Below are 16,785 nucleotides of genomic sequence, written 5' to 3'. Positions count from 1 at the left end.
AATTTTTGTTTATTAACATGCCAACATATCTACAAACATATCCAAACAAACAAAAAAACTGTTAGAAATGATATTCGTTATATTGAAATTATATTATTAAAAAAATGCAAATAAAATACAAAACTAGTAGATTTAAGGTGTCTCTACAAAAGTGACTTGTCACTTTTTTGCAGCTGTTGTGCAGAAGATCTTCCTTTCCTTTTTGTTTCTGAACTTCTCCAGGGCCTTCCCATACTCCAATCTCTTCCAGTGAGGTCCTTCAGCCCTCATGACAAGGAGGGTATTCAGTCTGTCACTTGCCAGTCTGTTTCTGAGGGCTGTCTTCAACACATTTTGAGCTCTAAAGCCCCTCTCCACATCTGCTGTATGAATGGGTAACACCAATGCCATCGCAGCCAACTCCAATATATTGTGGAAAGTATCACTGTGATGCTGGTGTATCACAGAATAGAGGATTTTCAAAGTACCTGTTGGGTAACGTTCATTTCTTACCAATTTCTTCAGTCTGAGCCATTCTCCTTTTATTTCCAACGCATTGATGTGTTCCTTTCGCTCCCCTTTATCCTCCCCATACTTCTGTATTAGCAGCTCAATCTTGTCATCTCCAAAGGTATCCAACTCATCTGCTGGAAGAAATTGGATCCCCCCCTAAACCAAGCACTGAAAAGGCAGCAACTAGATCTGTTGCAGATTTATGGAATTGTCTGTCTAGCTGCACCAGGGTGTTCTGAATAAAAATTGTTTTGCCTGTGCTTGCACTCTTTCTTTGTGTTGGAGTGTCAGATGTTTACCCCTTTGTACTGTTGCATAGATTTCCCTGCTTCTCTGAGAAACTTGGACAAGTGAGCTCCATCTTCCCTCAGTAAGCAGTCTAATTGACTTCTGGCTACTTCTAAAGCTGGATTCACAATGGCCAAATCTGTCTTCTGGAAAATCAGATTTAATTGTGTCAGAATGGGAATAACATCCATGAGCATTGACATCACAGCTAAAAACTCAAATGATGCAATATTTTTCAAAATGTCTTTTGGGTCTTTCTGCTGCTCTAACATCACAGCAGGAGGTTCCCAGCATCTATACACTGCTTCTAAAGCTGCACAGAATGAAAACCAGCGAACATCATGCAACGCCTTGATTTTCAAAAGACGGGCATCTAACACTTCCTGCATTTCCTGCAGTTTGGCCACACAAACAGCAGAATGCTTAAAGTAGCAATACAAGGATGTGATCATTTCCTGGAACTTTTGCATGTAGTTAACATTGTTTGCTGCCTGATTTGTGACCAGTGCCAGTCGAGCAGCGATGCAGTGTGCATTTTCCAGGTAGGGATAATCTTGCGTCATTTTCATGGCCACTCCATTTTTTGCTCCCGTCATCACCTAATGATTTACAGCAAAGAAACCACATTACCAACAACCCCTCATACAGGTTAATGCAGTAGTATTTAAATGCCATCATCCTGACTGGTAAGTTCATCATCATCTCAACACTATAAAACTTTACCCAAATAACATTACCTGTATAAACCCTGTTGTAAAATGTACATCAATGTACAATAAATAAAAGGAAAAATATTACAGGTTTTTTTGTTTGTTTTGTTTTAAACAATAAAAGTTACCACGCAGTCAAACTCAGCAATTTCTCCATTGTTAATATGTGAAGTAACAAAAAAAAATGCTTATCTAAAATATATAGCCTAAAAAACCACATTTACATTGCATTATTTATGCACATTACTCATCTAATTTACCATCATGCACGTTTTTGTAGAACATATCAAAAGTAAAAGTGTTTAAAAACTAACTTTTTTCAATGTATAAATATAGTAACGTTTAAACTACACGCAGCTCACATTACTCCCATTCACTTGCTTTGATGCAAACACCAGACAGACATATTTGGTCTAGCAAACAGATACGTTACAGCAGATTCATTTCACAGTACAGTACTTTTAAGCATGAATATAATATAATACTTACAGAGGGACCATCACTGCCGAAGCCGATCACCTTCCTTTTGTCAATATTCCTTTCTAGAAATACCTGCTTTATTTCTTGATATATGGTTTCTGCATTCCCGCTTGAAATCTTCACATTCTTGATGAAAAGGGTCTCGGACACAATACCCTGCACAAGCCTTATATAGATGCAAAGCTTTTTGTGATATGTCATGTCTGTACTTTCGTCAGCCAGCACTGTCACATAATCGCAACTTTCCAATTTTTAATTAATTTTCTTGGTAATGACCTCTGCAACTGCTTTTTGCATTTCCTCGCAGACTGTCTGTATGTGGCATTTCTCCCAACACTAAGTTTCTCCAAGTTTTCCACTCCTTGGAAAAATCATGAAATCCAAAAAACTGCTATACAGAGATGGAGTATGGAGTATACTGTTTGTAGCGCTTGGAGGATAGCTTGCTCGTTCTCGTTCATTGCCCGTTGGAGCATTATCTTCATTGTAGTATCGGCGTCGTTCTCAAGCACATCATTACGATGGTGCTTTGACTGTAAATGTCGTGCTAGAGTTGATGTCCTGTGGTTGTTACACCTGACCGTGAATGGTTTTTTTTTGTTTTTAGAAAAACAAACTTGGCAAAACATTTGATCGCTGTCCTCGTCAAAAGTAAGCCACCTGTGTTTCTTCAAAAATTCCGGTTGAAAATGGCGCTTGCATTTTCTTTTCGCTGCCAGCAAATCTGAGGATTCCGTTTCCACGGACTGAACTGCATCAGAAGAGTTAGCTTCCAGGCTGGCTGTGTCCTCATTTTCATGTTCATTTTCATATCGATCATCTTTTTTCGAAAAAAAAATCAAGAATCCGAGGTTGTTTGCGCCGGGCCATGTTAAGCCTTGTAACGCAGGCTACTGTAAAGTGATGGTGCGAGCCGTACTGTAGCGCCTCATACTGGACTGGCGAATAGAGGCACGTGAGTTTAATTATGATAACACATTGGTTAAAATGTTTTAAAAGGCATGTGTAAACAAAACAACAAAAAAGATTAGTCTGGTTTGAGGTAAACCGTGTAAGTAATTGAAAACAACAAACAGAAATGTAATATTAATACAAAATGCATGAATCAGAGCATACACCATTTTAATGCCTATTGATATTGCGAATGGGAAGGGGGACACACGGGCACATTAAGAGAAATTCAGCGGGACATTTATTATTTCAGGGGGGTATTGGCGCGGCCTAGCACGAACACTGGAGTAACTATTATTTTATTGATAAATATTTATTTTGTGAAAATAAGAGAGATTAATGTCCATTATTGCTTATAAAGTGAGAATAAACGTGTATTATGTCACTGCAATCACTTAGGTGAAACAATTACTATTTAATTGTTCCTGCAATCAATCTTAATGGTTCTGGCTTATGTTGCTTCAATATTAAATAATTAGGATATATTTTTTCCAAATCTGAGCTGCTTTGAGCTGTTTTGAGCTTGTATGGTGAATCCTAAGTGCCAGGACTAAACAGACATACTCATTCCTTTTAAATCATGTTGTAACGTGTCCCTTCACAGCTCCACCTACTCTCCATTTGTAAGGACAGAGTGGGAGGGGCTGACAGAATTGTGAGGTCATACCTCCATGATTTGAATGGAATGAGGAAGACTTAAATATCAGAGCCATTCTGAACAACCACCATAAAAAAGGTCACTTTTTTAATAATTCCCTCTAAGTAATTTACTCTTTAAACTAACTCACCACGGTTCTCTGCTTGTTGGGCAAAAAGACGCGGACTATAGGTTTCTGGGGTGATTTGGGGTTATTCCAGGCTCCATCGGAGGGGGTCTGCAAGACAGCGAGGGTGTTGGGCGCCACAGGGAAGCATGCCGCCCCTGCTAGCTTGGCATCGATGAGGGTGGGGGTGAGGGTGGGGCTGGGGAAATCTGTACCATTTCCCATGGACTCCAATAGCTGCTGCTCGCGCTGCTGCAGGGCGTCAAGCTTACTTGTGTACTCCTCATAAGCCTGCAAACGAGAAGAGCACACACCATGTTACATTACACAAGACAGCTCACAGTATGCAAAACTAGATCAAGCACAGGACAGAATGCATGATTAGGCCAGACACAAGCATCATATAAACAATCCCACACAGCAGTAAATAGAAACTTGCATCAGCAAGGTCTCTCCCAGGCAGAAATTTCAAGGCAGACAGGGGTTTCCAGATGTGCTGTCCAAGCTCTTTTGAAGAAACACAAAGAAACGGCAACGTTGAGGACCATAGAAGCAGTGGTCGGCCAAGGAAACTTACTGCAGCAGATGAAAGACACATCATGCTTACTTCCCTTCGCAATCGGAAGATGTCCAGCAGTGCCATCAGCTCAGAATTGGCAGAAAACAGTAGGACCCTGGTACACCCATCTACTGTCCGGAGAAGTCTGGTCAGAAGTGGCCTTCATGGAAGACTTGCGGCCAAAAAGCCATACCTCCGACGTGGAAACAAGGCCAAGCGACTCAACTATGCACGAAAACACAGGAACTGGGGTGCAGAAAAATGGCAGCAGGTGCTCTGGACTGATGAGTCAAAATTTGAAATATTTGGCTGTAGCAGAAGGCAGTTTGTTCGCCGAAGGGCTGGAGAGCAGTACACGAATTAGTGTCTGCAGGCAACAGTGAAGCATGGTGGAGGTTCCTTGCAAGTTTGGGGCTGCATTTCTGCAAACGGAGTTGGGGATTTGGTCAGAATTAATGGTCTCCTCAATGCTGAGAAGTACAGGCAGATACTTATCCATCATGCAATACCATCAGGGAGGCATCTGATTGGCCCCAAATTTATTCTGCAGCATGACAACGACCCCAAACATACAGCGAAAGTCATTAAGAACTATCTTCAGCGTAAAGAACAAGGAGTCCTGGAAGTGATGGTATGGCCCCCACAGAGCCCTGATCTCAACATCATCGAGTCTGTCTGGGATTACATGAAGAGAGAGAAGCTACTGAGGCTGCCTAAATCCACAGAAGAACTGTGGTTAGTTCTCCAAGATGTTTGGGCCAATCTACCTGCCAAGTTCCTTCAAAAACTGTGTGCAAGTGTACCTAGAATTGATGCTGTTTTGAAGGCAAAGGGTGGTCACACCAAATATTGATTTGATGTAGATGTTTCTTCTGTTCACTCACTTTGCATTTAGTTAATTGATAAATATAAACTATAACATGTCTATTTTTGAAAGCATTCTTACTTTACAGCATTTTTTCACACCTGCCTAAAACTTTTGCACAGTACTGTATATATATATATTTTTTTTTTTTTGCCAAATTACCCATTGTATTTTTTCATTATGAAAGTTTGTTGTTTTTAAATGTTATTTTTTTATACCATTTTATTTTTGAAACAATTAGTGTGTGAATCACTCAGAAAACACTGATTTGTGTTTGTTTGAATAAATCAGCATAACAGGCTCTCTATTTCTTTTTTGTTTTATGAATGACTATGAAAATCGGCGCCTTTGGGTTAGATTGATTGTCCCCTAGAACTGCCTTTGTGCCCCTGAATTTTCACACCCAACGAAGGCCACATTGCCTTGCCCTTCATGACCTTACCTTCATGCCCTGATAATGTAAACTATATTTCCAACAAAAAAAGGCTGTTGTTTTATCTGCAAGTCTGGGAAACTGATGGCAAACAAGGTAGAACATGACATTGTTTCTCTTTCATAATGAAGCCAGGAGTCTTTCTTCCACTACACTCTAAAATTTGCATCTTCATTTTTTTCATAATGTATTTCTTTGTCATTACTGATTTTGGCACTTTCCTTTTGGCTTATTGGTGCAGTTGGTTGCTTAGTTGTAGAAAACCTGAACTGTAAAAATCGAGGGAACGAGTCTTACCACCAGCACTTCGGTACATAGTCTCAGATTCTGACTGTACATCAAATATGACGTGTGGCGGGAACTGTTGGATTAGTTCAATTACGCCGTTATCAGAGGGGCGGGGGAGTACAGCAGTTATGTTTTAAAAAATTGGTTTGTAAATTAGCTTTTGTCATACTGGGTTCATGAAAACGGAAGTCATGTGCACTATACTACATATATTGTACGTATAGTTGCCGGCCCAGTTGCCTGTGGTGCTTCATAACTACCGGCCAAACTGCGATTTCTACCGGCCCCGGGCCACCGGGCCATGGTTAACGAGCCGCTGGACCATGGTTAACGAGCCGCTGGACCATGGTTAACGTCGAACCCTGCAGGTTTGATGGTTTTATTGACTTTTAAAACAGCTCAAATTTAATCTTGGAACTAGTTCACTCACACTACCTTCTTTGCACCTCATCATTCTTACAGTATATAGCATGCTTTAATACAATATACAAAATCATACATCATGAAAAAAATAGATCACCACCTCCTTAATCCATGTAGATGTAAGGGTGAATAATTAGTAAGACTGAGGGGATGCATCGATCCATCGTATCGTCTGAACACCATCGTTAGTCAAGCCTGTGCATCGTAATTTTTTTTTGGAATCGTCATCATTTCTTGGATTTCAGCGCAGTGTTTCCCCTGCTCGCTGAATCTGCGTACGATCACTATATAGTTTAAACTATAAATAGCTTTAAACTATAACCACGTAATAGGCCTAATATTTATTTTGTTATAAAAAGAATGCTGAATAAGGTGTCTGTGTTCAGATACTGTATCAAAAGGGAGAGACAGAAACAGAAGTTAGACTGGGAAGTTGTTTACAGTTTGAACAACACCGGTACTGTATTTACTGTAGAGATATTGCATGAATCACAAGTATAGAGAATTGGGGGACATGCTGTAGGAGCGTTATATCCGAGACACATTATACTCGACACCTTTATAGCGAGGGAGCACTGTATAGAAATAGGTGCGTGTTAGAGCAGGGATAGGTTTTTAAGAGTTTAGACCCCCGCTGTAAAGACAATTCATATCTCTGTACACAATGTCTCTGTTAACTCACCTCAAGGTATATTGATGGAGGGTTGTGTTCTCCCCCGAACTTATCCAGCAGAGCTTCTATATGTTCCTGAGTCAGTTTAATCATCTGCTTGATATTCCACACCTGCATAAGAACAAGTGTTATTACTTAATAATAGTATGAAAAACACACACACGTGTAGCCATTGTACTGTATGTTATTGAGAAAATTATGATCCATCCACCCTCGATTACCAGCCCTGTTTGCCATAATCTGTGTTAAAGATGTCCATTTACTATATTCTTCTGTGAACTTTTTGTATGCAAGCCACAGACATTGCTAATGTAAGAGTTTTAATTAACACCTGTTTGCCACTAGAGCTGTCTGATTAGGCCTTGTAGCTTACAGACATGCTCCTGCCACTACTGTAGCAGAATCTGACCATCTAATGTATGCGCCAAACTTACAACTTTTCTTTTAACAATGTAAAAGTTAAATGATTTTCTTTATTTTTTTCCAAAAGTGTAACTATTTATAGCATCCTGCTGCACTGTTAGCCACTGTAATTGAGTATTGTATGTGACAATTAATGTAAAATCTTAACTACAACATTTTTATGATGCCTACAATTTCAATGAAAATGTGTCTAACAGTTTAAATGTTTAATCTATTAAAAGTAGATTTAGAGCCTTAATTGTTTTAAATTTACAATGGGATGTAGGTCATGGTGATTTACAGTACAGTTTCACAATATTGACAGCTCTAATTTTATATTTACAGCTGTGCCAAGGAATGTATGCCAGGTTGTTTGTTACTGATAGGAACACTCAGTTTAGATCCATAATTCTGAGATTAATGGCAGGCACCTTGCTGTGAAAAAATAGATAAACTAGATTAAAAAAAAACAGTAAAAGGCCTAACTGTAAAAAGTGCAACACACTAGCAGGTGCCACCATATTTTGATACTCTCAATAACTTCTACTAAACAATGATCCTTTCAAGTTCAAAATTAGATAAATCAGTTAACTCGATATCAGTTGGGTTGGGACAATATATTGATACTTTATTCACATTTAATAGCCAATATTGTTATTTAGTTGGCATTTTCTAATTGCCAAACAATTCATAAATATTTTTATGCAGAGAACACACATCTGAAATAGATACCTACATTTCAGGAAATGCAGTTTTACAATAGTGTTTGTTACTGAAAAGATGATTGCTAAAATTATGTGGAAGCTTTGTAAAATGACTGACACCAAGGGGGCTTTCTTATGAAGTCACTATCTCAAATGGTGTTTGAGATATGAATCTTGGTCACTGTGACAGACACAAAGAGTTAATCTTTCATATCGCTCAAGATCAAACTTGACCTGGACAATCATTGAATACAACAGAGTACAGAGTAATATGCCAGAATCCCCAAAACTTACATAACCCCAACATTACATCCATCTTAGGTCACAGTTCAAAAGTAAAGGGTTTTATACATTTTTTCAGAGGCGTTTCCGTAACACTGACAATGTGAAGTTAGCATCCACAATGGTTTATGAAGTAGCGGTGCCAGGGCTAGTGGGTTTACAATAACCTATATTAAATACAGGGATGGAAATAAGATTCACATTGCGAAGCAGTTTCACCCAATCCATGCTTGATTTGCCACAGTGTACACATAACAAGCTCAGGTGAGTCTATTAAACTCATAGTAAAATCAGGAATGGATAAAACTGCTATACAATGAGTCTTATTTCCATCCCTGAAATAGACATTCTAGAGAGCAGTGTTTCTCTCACAGATATTTCTTAATTGTATTAAAAACCACAAAAAATAAACTTTGTTTAACAGTTCTGTAGTTCCCAAGTGCAATCTTCATTTTTATGATTTATAATTAAGGCCCTGTGTAAATCGCGATTTCACTGACTGCGTGGAAATCGTAAAATTAGCCCAATACCGTGATTTTTTCAATATTCTTAAGAAATAAAAATAAATTTCATAATTATTATTTATACTTCATACAAAAAATAAATAAAATTAACCAAATTGTACAGCTCTGCTGTGTGCCTGCGTGTACTATTCGCGATGCACATAGTGCTATGCAGTGATTATGTCATGTGACTATATGCAATCTAGGCGGGAAATTAAAATACTACACACTGTAAACAAGAAAATGGATGTCTCTAAAAAGGTTAAAATGTGTCTGCAGCAGTTCGGATAAAGCAGAACCCGGCAGGAGTTTTACGCAGCGATGGAGGTAAGCCCTTCTGTACGTCCTGCAACGTTACTGTAGGTCACTACCGAGAATTGGCTGCTGACAGGCATTTAGATTCAAATATTCACTGAAAGAGAAAGGCGGAAATCCAGAGCAGTACTGCGACTGCTTTACTTGCAAAGAAATAAAAAACGGTGACTTCCATGTTCCAAAAGTCCACTGAAAACCGTGAAGCACGAAACATTGAATTTTGAACCGACAGAGGCGTTTGTTTAAGCAAATATCCCTCTTGAAAAATTGGACAACCAAAAGTTACGTAAATTTTTCAGACAGAGTACAGCAAATGGTGGAGCGATTCCTTCATCAGCCCAGCCGAGACGTGAATACTTTCCTAAAGTTGCCGAGTATCACAAGCAGGAGATTATGAAATTGGTAAAACAGACAGGTTGTTTGTCAGTGGTCACTGACGAGTCGACTGATGCCTAAGATCAGTATGTGTTACACATTGTATTTGTTTTGCAAGGCCTAAATGGTGAACATGCATATGACGTAGAACTGAAAGCTGTCCTTGCAGATACATTTTACCTACAGGCAGTTTATTACAACACCGCTTCACAAGCTATTGTAAAGTGCTTGAATAACTTTGACGTTGATTTTGATTATGTCAGCGCATTTCTCTCTCTATTTGCTGTTTAAACAATAAAAATAAAAATCTGTACACATAATTTATAAAATAGTTCCATGCACAATTTGTGAAATATGACACTTTACCCGTGAAACTGCCGTAAATAAAAACAAAATAAAAAAAATAAAACTTTCACAGGACCTCATTTATAATTAATACATCATATGTAGGGTGTCTCTTATTATAACAGAAAACATTTCGCAGTTCCCCAGCTGCCCAAACTTCATGAGATGACATCTCTTCTACTGTTTTTCTTTTGTTGGAACGTGTCTGTTTAAATATAAGGCAATAAGGCATAACAGGGTGTGGGATATATGGATGCGTTATAAGCTATGAGGCGTGGTGATACTAGAGTATATCCCACACCCTGAAGTGCCTTATTGCGCTTATTAAATGGGTCAACTACCTAAATAGAAAAAAAAAACTAAAAACATGTTTTAATTAACAAAAAAGTCATTTTTATTAAATATCCTTCCGCCTCTGCCTGACCTAAGAAAAAACTTACAAAAACAAAACAAAAAAATATATATATTAAATTAAAAAAATATTAAAAACTACATTTTTTTTTTTTTTTTTAATAAACATTGGACTGATTAAAAACAATAAGCCCTCTAGATGTTAAATTGAACATTGCCATTGAAATTGCACTTTTGCAGGCCCTTTTTTTAGATTTTCATTCTAAACAGTAGGTGGAGCTGCAGCAAGCGATTTCGAGCAACATGGTGTTTGATCATTGCTGTCCTTGTCTTTGTCTGAGGAAGTGAAGGACAAAGTGTGGCTCCACTATTTGCGATCACTTGAAGACAGTGCCCAGTAATTTGAAGGCTTCCCTCACACCTATGACCAGTGAAAGACATTATTTTCCGTGTTTCAAACCCTGCTTCAGAAGGACGTCTAGGATGTAAATAAAAACTCGGGGCACCGGCTTCAGGGATTTTACTAATATATTTTTTCAAACTGAGTACGGGGCAGAGAGGATTCCCGGGGATGGAGTAAAAGAAACCTCTGAGTTTTTCTTTATTTGATTCATTATAATTCTTGTGATTCTTGGTTTGTTCATTCAATTTTAAAGTGAAATATTCCTGGCCATTTTCATCATGGCAAAGCATAGAGTCTGCTTTTAAACCACGTAGACCTTCTTTCCCACGTCTGGCCATATTTAGTTGCACATCAAATCAAACCTTTCTCGCACAACCTGCTGCAGTGTGTGACAGTGCTGGGGAGTGTTTTTTTATTTATTTATTTATTTATTTTTTAATCGACCTTTGTAATCCGGGGGTGGTGACAAGAGGTATCCATGCCAGATTTGCGGTACCGCTTCACCGTCGTTTGCATTTTGAAATACTCGGTCACTTATCAAATTCACTTTGCGGTAACAAAGTCCAGCTATATTATAGCTGGACTGTTTAAAACTCCCGTAGCAAATTATTTAGATCAGGCACAGGAATTACATTAATATTGATTTTTTGTTTTAGCCAGTCAAATAGGACACCCGATGCCCAGGTGGTGGTGTTTTGTGCATTTTTATCTTCCTTTTCTATGTCCAGAAAGTGTTCTTTTAGTGTTGGTGTCCGATTCAGACTCATCCAAAATCTCATATAGTTTGATTTCCCAAAAGAACAAGATTGACATAAATCTCGTCAGTCACCTTTATTGCAAATTTAAAAGCTATCGTTTTTTAAATTAATTTGTTAAAAATTCTATATTAAATGTGGTTAATCATGTTTATTAATATACACTTAAATATGGCTACCTTTTTTTTTTTTTTTTTTTAAGTGGCGTATGGATATGTACAAGTGATTCACCACTTTTTGAAAAGAAGTGCCAACCAATCAGGACAGAGTATTTAAAAGACCCATTATTTATATTTATATATAATAGAAAATAAAAAAGGACTCGTCGTTAATATCTCTGAGTCACAGAGCCTGAATGTTCGAGTCCAAGTCCGAGTCACACAAGTTTGAGTCGGAGTCTTTTGCAACTCGAGTCTGACTCAAGTCTTTTTTTTTTTTTATATCTTATATACTCTGTGTTCTGAATATACTTTTTATAGCATTAGTATGGCAGTTTGCATAGTAAAATAGACAGTTCCAAAGAACCTTAACCCATACAGAAATCATTAAGACATTCAATAAAGTCACTTTCAAAGGTCAAACAAAGTTCAGGGTCAACAGAAATCAGTAACGGGTATGCCCACCATTGGCATCGATCCGGCTTGGAAAGGATTTTATTTTGTTTTCCAGGTCAGGTGACCAAACAATAATCCCCCAGCAATACACACCAATGTGTACAGCACAGGGTAAATAACAATAGGATTGCAGTCCAAAATAATAAACAATAATATCCGCCCCACAATAATACAAACACGGTCACCAGTCCTGGGTGCGTGCAGTAGTACTCGTGGTGGGTGATACAAGTTTATTTCATGACAGTGGTGAAGTGTTGTTCCGGCTTTGTGCTGGTCCATGGTGACAGCTCTGGAAACGTGTTAGCCGTCTGGTGATTTACAAACAAAGGCAATTACTGACACAAAAACAAACAAAACACTCACGAAACTGCTACGTTCTCTGGGGTCTCTCACAGTCCTTCTAGGTTAAAATACAAAACCAACACAAAGGAACAGACTACGATTCTCCATCCCCTTTTATGCCGTCACACATGACCCCTTGGGAAAACCACCTCTCCAATCTGCAGCTGCCACATTGTTTACCTTCTGGGTCAACGCGCTCTTGCAACGGAGTCTGGCCTTCATCCAGACTGGCCGACTTCCCCGACCCTGGGAAAGAACTGTCAGACCAGCCCGTCCAAAGAACTCTGTTCTCGCTGCTTAGCGCCCTCAAGGGTCGGGAGGGAGATTTACAACTAAGAATCATTACACTGCTTCAAAACGAAAAGGTAAAAAAAAAATAATAATACAAAAAAAAAAAATCTGAAACAGCAGCACGTGACAACGTAGTAATATTAAACTACGTTCCCGCTAGCCACTTGCCACAGGCAAAAAGTTTTCCCTTGTGGCTCAACTATTTTTCACCAAGTTCACCACGGTGGCAAAGGCTTTGAAAAATGTACTTGTGTAAGACTGCCAGCACGATTACTTTCAACGTGTGCTGGTCAATACAGTATGAATCAATACAGACTATTTAGTTTGATTTCATTTTGCACAATGAATACCCTTTAGCACGTAAAATGTATGCCACAAACGTTGTGTTTGGCGGGAGGACAGAGGTTCTAATTAGAAACAGTCAGCGGACGCCGCTGCTTGTAAAAAATATTTTTTTAAAACATGGCATCCAAGTGTAAAAATTCTTGACATGTTTTAAAATAAAATTAAAAAAACTTGTACAGACAAATTATCAGAATCATATTCCAAAAGCCCAAGGAATACCAACCATGTAGACACAACTAAAATATGACCACGATAGTCACAGGGAGGTGAAGCCGTCATGGATTCAAACATACCCTCTGGTCCCGAAAGAACATTTTCACATACAGCATGCCAGAAACACGCAGCTTCAAAAGATCACAGCTAAGTTTTTTTTTTTTTTTTTTTTTTTTCTCGTTGTTTGCTATCTCTTTAAAATGTGTTGAAATATATTTTGGAAATAGTAAGAGTGGAGTCGAAAGAGGAACTGCCTAAAACATTTAAATACTACTGTACATCCTCTATACCGAGGATTTATAAAGTTACTAAACATCATCGATGGTCAGAGAGCACTGATATCTGGTAGCTGCCACATGATATGCTCCACACAACTTCCATTGTGGTCGACAGCGGTCGCTATGTTTCCCCAGTTTAAATAAAGTTGCATTAACTTTCATCATTCTGCACTGTACAAAATACATTTATCCGTGCACCGACGAGAGGTTAGTGACCTTGGAGCGTCACATAACCCTTGCACGACTTTACAATGCCAACAACAGTTATGAAGCAACTACAGCTTTAAGAGAATCCAGCATGCCATGAGGTCCTTGCAGTGATAATACACTGATGTGGGGTTTAAAACAGCACACCAAGAAGTGATACTATAACTGAAGCAAATGGAAATCCCATTGAAAAGCGAATGGATTGAAACCTAAATGATGAAGGTTGTGTAACGAATTATACCACCATCACCGTTTAGTTGTCTTCATAACCACACTGCATGTAAAGCCAGAAATGTCATCTGTAGGTCTTTAAACTGTACCTTTTCGGACAGGCTGTCTTATGTTTTTCAAAAGGGGTGGATAATACTTTCCCTGCACACAGTCCTGCATTTAATACTACCATGCTGATGTTTAGCAATCAGCTAAATCTGCATTTAACGGGTTACGGTAAACTGTTGTCTCATCTTCCAGTTGATAATCTTTTTTTAAAAAACCGACATGCTCAAGTGAGACTTACAGTATCACTGGATGGATAGCTGTAATAGGTCTGATCAATCCATGGCAGATTTAGCTGGAGCAATTTAAAAACAAATCTTACCAAGGTAGTTTTACAAAACCTGAACTCGTGCAGCGAAAATGAAATTGTCCAGTCCTGTTCTATACCCACCCTCTAAAAAAAAAGAATTATAAAATAAAAAAACAGAATACAACAAAGTTTTTTCAGAATAAATAACTACTTAAATCCATGTTGCATTGAGCTCCTATTGTGGCAAAAAAAAATAATACAGATCATTTAAGTTGAGAATTATACAAATCGAGTTTATGTAAGACAACTACTGCACAACGGTGGAAAACAACAGCAACTTCTGTTCCCAAATACCTTCTTCAATCTTACTCTAATATTTGATGACTGCTGTTTTTCACAGACCCTGACTAGCACTAATCTAACAGTAACAGTAAGATCATCTAAAGCCCCTTTCACACTGGCACTCCTGTCCGTGTCTGGACCCGGGTCCTAGCTACCCATGTAGTGTGAAACCACGTACCTGGGTCGTACTCGGGTTAACACGGCTCACGACGGCTGTTCGTGAGCCGACACAATAACAAACAGCCACACCTGCGTGAAGGTTTCACTTCCGCAAGGAACTTTTCTGTTTAGACTTGTTTTTGTTGCTTGAGACACAGCATGAGCCAGACTGCAGCAGGGATGTAGGAACATTTGGGCTGACGGTTCAATCCAGAGAAGCTTGGATGAAGTGTCCGTAACAAGCTGCTTCCGGGGCATTGATACACATATTGTATATCTACGTCTGTCACCCAGGTCAAACCTGCTGTATCAAATACAGTGTGAACTCGCCTACCCGACCCGCATGACACCGGGCCCTGCCCAGGTAGGTTCTGACCCAGCTAGATCATGCCAGTGTGAAAGGGGCTGTTATACAGGGTCTGTGAAACCAGCCAAAACAGTTAGCCACTTTATATGCATACAAGTTTTATTTATTTATTTTTTTGTTGTTTTAATTTTTTTAAGGGAACTTTTGATCCTTTGCTATATTAATCAGCACTATATGTATGTATGTTTGGCAAAAAGAGTGAGATGGTGCCAAGGAAAGTTCCAGTTAGAGGAAGCTTGTGTGCCATAGACTTAATTTAAGGAATGTAAATAAACTGGATAATCAACCATGTTTCTATTTAAAGTATTGTGACCAAGCCCTTCAGTGTAAAACTGAACACTTTTGTGGTGCACTGCATCTTAAATATACAAGTTGACTTAACACATTTAAACAATTAAACATTACTATTATGAAATTAATAAATTAAACATTCTCAAAACTAAATTTAAATGTACTGGTGCCTGGTACTACCTACATTCTTCCACAGTTTTTAGCACATTGTCCACTCTACGTTATCAGTAAGCAGAAGTTTGCTGGTTTACATTCACTAAATGAGTGATTCAGCTGCAGAGACAAGCTCCCCCACCCCTTTACTGCCCCTCACTGGGTGTTTTGTTATACTGGCAACATTTAACAGAAAACACCTACACATGTGTCGGATATATTAAACGTGGGCTTACATGGTAACAATATTTTTAAATAAGTCAACTACTTTTTAAACCAATCTTCCAGGTGTCAACTTACTCAGAAAGTGTCATTTTTAAGAAGCTATAAATAGTTTTGCTGAATCAATCCAAACACCTAGTTACTGTCGTGTGTGTGTGTGTGTGTCAGTCCCAAACTTGAAGTTCCATTCAATATTCTGACTACAGTTCTGCACCATGCCAGCAGGTTGCTAGTGGATACTTGCTGCTAAATACAGTAAAATGCAAATGTATTGTACTCCTATTCAAATCCTGGCGGCCCAATGCTCACTTACTGCAAACATAAATAAATAACCAGGTTTAACTCTTTACAATTATAAATGACTATATGTAACGCATTTGAAGTACTTACAATAAGTTCTCCTCTTGGTTATTTGTTGTGACATTGTGTTTCTACACACTTGTTAATATTTTAATAATTTAAACCTACCACAGTTATTATTATTATTGGGATAACTACAAACTATTAAGAACCTGAAAAAATGTCAAAATTGTGATGCCACACATATGCGTCTTATTTGAGTAAAAGCAATATTTGCAGGGCAGCATAACAATAATTCACAAAAACGTAACAAACACTGTTCTGAGCTGTTAAACACATTTCTAAAAAAAAATCCCTTCTTACGAATCAGACTAACCTGATCAGGTTTTTTTTTTTTTAATAAGAAAATTCACTTCAGCCACCACGAACACAAATTGAATATACACCACAATAATTATGCATTATTCTGAACGTACCGTGTTATTAATATTTCAAAAGGCAACATAAACAATACAGATCAACCATACCTAACGTAGTGTCACTCAATTATAAACTATTCAAAACTGTTATTTTTAGAAAGATCTAGATTGCTAAACAAAAATCTGTTTTTATGTAGATTAATGAGACGTACAAAATATAAACATTAACAACCCAGAATACTAGCAAATTCAAATGAACTATATGTAAAAAATTCTGTCGTCATTATTATGAAATGCAAATAAAAAAAACGCGAAAAATGACAGTGCATTATTAAAAAATGTATTTATACTTGGA

General features: G+C 38.1%; 2 protein-coding genes across 3 annotated transcripts in view; both read right to left on the bottom strand.

The window, feature by feature from the left end:
- LOC117415020 (serine/threonine-protein kinase B-raf-like) overlaps window positions 1–16,785 on the bottom strand; it is a 50,280-nt gene that overhangs the window by 32,906 nt on the left and 589 nt on the right. For both annotated transcript variants that reach the window (XM_034024924.3, XM_034024925.3), the window contains exons 2-3: window positions 6,936–7,037; window positions 3,710–3,976 (exon numbers count right to left, since the gene is read on the bottom strand). In XM_034024924.3, the coding sequence (XP_033880815.2) occupies window positions 3,710–3,976; window positions 6,936–7,037 (369 nt within the window). The remainder of the gene's footprint in view (window positions 1–3,709; window positions 3,977–6,935; window positions 7,038–16,785) is intronic.
- On the bottom strand, window positions 495–3,695 carry LOC117415022 (uncharacterized). Its single transcript, XM_059026938.1, has 2 exons — window positions 1,980–3,695; window positions 495–1,379 (listed from the first exon to the last, which is right to left on the bottom strand). The coding sequence occupies exons 1-2, from the start codon at window positions 2,169–2,171 to the stop codon at window positions 780–782; spliced, it is 792 nt and encodes a 263-aa protein (XP_058882921.1). The 5' UTR covers window positions 2,172–3,695; the 3' UTR covers window positions 495–779.

This window comes from Acipenser ruthenus, chromosome 7 (genome assembly GCF_902713425.1).
Source record: "Acipenser ruthenus chromosome 7, fAciRut3.2 maternal haplotype, whole genome shotgun sequence".
Classification (NCBI taxonomy): domain Eukaryota; kingdom Metazoa; phylum Chordata; class Actinopteri; order Acipenseriformes; family Acipenseridae; genus Acipenser; species Acipenser ruthenus.
Note: the sequence above shows the minus strand (reverse complement) of the source record. Positions and strands in the feature narration are given on the sequence as shown.

What these genes read in the sequence shown, in the direction of transcription:
- LOC117415022 (XM_059026938.1), bottom strand. Translation starts at nt 2,171, where the DNA reads ATGACATATCACAAAAAGCTTTGCATCTATATAAGGCTTGTGCAGGGT. An exon ending in TCGGCAGTGATGGTCCCTCT is followed by an intron (nt 1,380 to 1,979) that starts GTAAGTATTATA and finishes GTAAATCATTAG; the next exon opens with GTGATGACGGGAGCAAAAAA.